The sequence below is a fragment of the Condylura cristata genome, unplaced genomic scaffold (genome assembly GCF_000260355.1).
Source record: "Condylura cristata isolate star-nosed mole 26May11 unplaced genomic scaffold, ConCri1.0 scaffold00038, whole genome shotgun sequence".
Classification (NCBI taxonomy): Eukaryota; Metazoa; Chordata; class Mammalia; order Eulipotyphla; family Talpidae; genus Condylura; species Condylura cristata.
In genome coordinates, this window is record NW_004567139.1 from 9,515,503 (window position 1) to 9,517,410 (window position 1,908).

General features: G+C 71.4%; 1 protein-coding gene across 1 annotated transcript in view; it reads left to right on the plus strand.

Moving 5' to 3' along the window:
- The window catches only part of TNRC6C (trinucleotide repeat containing 6C), a 22,290-nt gene that overhangs the window by 15,216 nt on the left and 5,166 nt on the right, over positions 1–1,908 (plus strand). Inside the window, 3 exon segments of the mRNA XM_012733008.1 lie at positions 297–523; positions 859–975; positions 1,724–1,908. The exon segment at positions 1,724–1,908 is cut by the window's right edge and continues 4 nt beyond it. Of these exon segments, the coding sequence (XP_012588462.1) occupies positions 297–523; positions 859–975; positions 1,724–1,908 (529 nt within the window).

Below are 1,908 nucleotides of genomic sequence, written 5' to 3' on the forward strand. Positions count from 1 at the left end.
CCGGGCGGGGGGCTCCCCCAGGGGCAGCGCGGGCGAGCCCGGCGGCCAGGCCATCAGGCGTGTGCCGAGGCCCCGGCATGCGTTTGTTCCGGAATGTTGATCATTTGCTCAAAGTCTGAAATCCGCTGCAGCTTAGCTGGCACGGGTGCAGGGTGGCCCAGAGTGGCCTGGGGCTGCCTGTCTGTGGGGCCTGACCCCGTCTTGGGACTGCTGGGAGTTGCAGTTTCCGGTCGCTGAAGTGCGGGCGGAGACAGCCGGAGGGGGCTGGGGCGCGCAGGACTGCGGAGTTCGCTCAGGCCAGCCCCCCCCAGCCGCACCTCTGAAGCTGCGTTCAGTCACCGCCCTCCGTCCCCTCTGGGCTCACTTTGGCCTTTTCCAGAATTCCACCCTGGAGTTCCGTGGAAGGGACTTCAGAACATAGACCCCGAGAGCGACCCCGACGTCACCCCTGGGAGCGTCCCCACCGGGCCGACCATCAACACCACCATACAGGACGTCAACCGCTACCTCCTCAAGAGCGGAGGTGAGGCCGTGGGCCGGGCGGGCGCAGAGCCCGGGGGGGCGCAGAGCCCGGGGGGGCGGGCCACAGCCTCCACCTCCCGCTGCAGGCTCGCACAGTTCCGTGCCTCGGGGTGTGGGGCCCAGGGCCCTGCGCAGGCTGGGGGAGGTGGCGGGGGGGCGGACAGGCCGGGCGCTCAGTGTGAGGCGGTAGGGGCCCCCCATTTTGGTCACAGTCTCCTTCGGAAGGGGAAGGCCGCGTGCCCCTTGGGGTCCCTGGCATGGGCCCCAACGCCTGGGGGCAGCGCCCGCCCTCGCTGCCTGTCCGGGCGCCCCGGCCCTCAGTGCGCGCTCCCGCAGGGCCCTCCCCACCGTCGTCTCAGAACGCCACGCTGCCTTCCTCGAGTGCCTGGCCGCTCAGTGCCTCCGGCTACAGTCGCTCCTTCAGCAGCCTCACGCCCGCCCCCAGCATCGCAGGTAGGGCCCGCAGCGGCGCCCTGCCCCATGGCGTGGGCCGGGAGGGCGGAGAGTGGGGGCTCTCTCGGAGAAGCGACCTCTGTGCAACTAGGGGGTGCTTGGGGTGAGTTTCCTTACACTTAGGGGAGAATTCCAACCCCGAGGCATCTGGGTCCGAAGCCTGAAGAACGTGAGAGGGCGGGAGGGCCAGGGAGCAGGTGGCCGGGCCGTGGCCGGGCGGGCCGTGGCCGGGCGGGCCGTGGCGGGAGCTCGGATAGAGCTCTATCCTCAGATAGAGGCTGCTGGTGCCGGGCGCGGGGGGGGGGGGGGCGCCCACACACCGCGGCACCCCTTAGAAAGGGGGAGGGGCGGAGGCGCTGCCCACCGTCCCGTCCCGGCGGCCGCACCTGGACCCCTCACTGAGGGGGAGGGCCACCCGGGTCCCCAGCACAGCTGCTGGCTGGTCGGCGCTGGCCTGCGTCCTGGACACCCGCGCCCCGGTCTGCAGCGCGTGGCCCCGGCCACCCACAGACAGCGCCGCGCAGAGCCTGCGGGCCAGCCGCTGGTGCACGGAGCCACAGGCGTGCGTCTCTTGGTGGCAGCTCTGTGTCTAGCTCATGACGCAAACTGACCAGGCCTGAGAGCCACGCGGGTGTCTGGTGGCGGGAGGCCGGGCCTGGGCAGAAGGCCACGGGGCGGAGCGAGGCTGTGCCCACACGCAGGGACGCCGCCTGGCCCCGGCCCTGTGCTGCACCGCTCTGCCTTCCAGGTAAACTGTCAGACATGAAGTCCACGTGGTCCTCTGGCCCTGCCGCCCACACGCAAGCCTCGCTGTCCCACGAACTGTGGAAGGTGCCCAGAAACACGCCTGCCCCCACCAGGCCGCCTCCGGGGCTGACCAACCCCAAGCCTTCCTCCAGCTGGGGAGCCAGCCCCCTGGGCTGGACCAGCTCC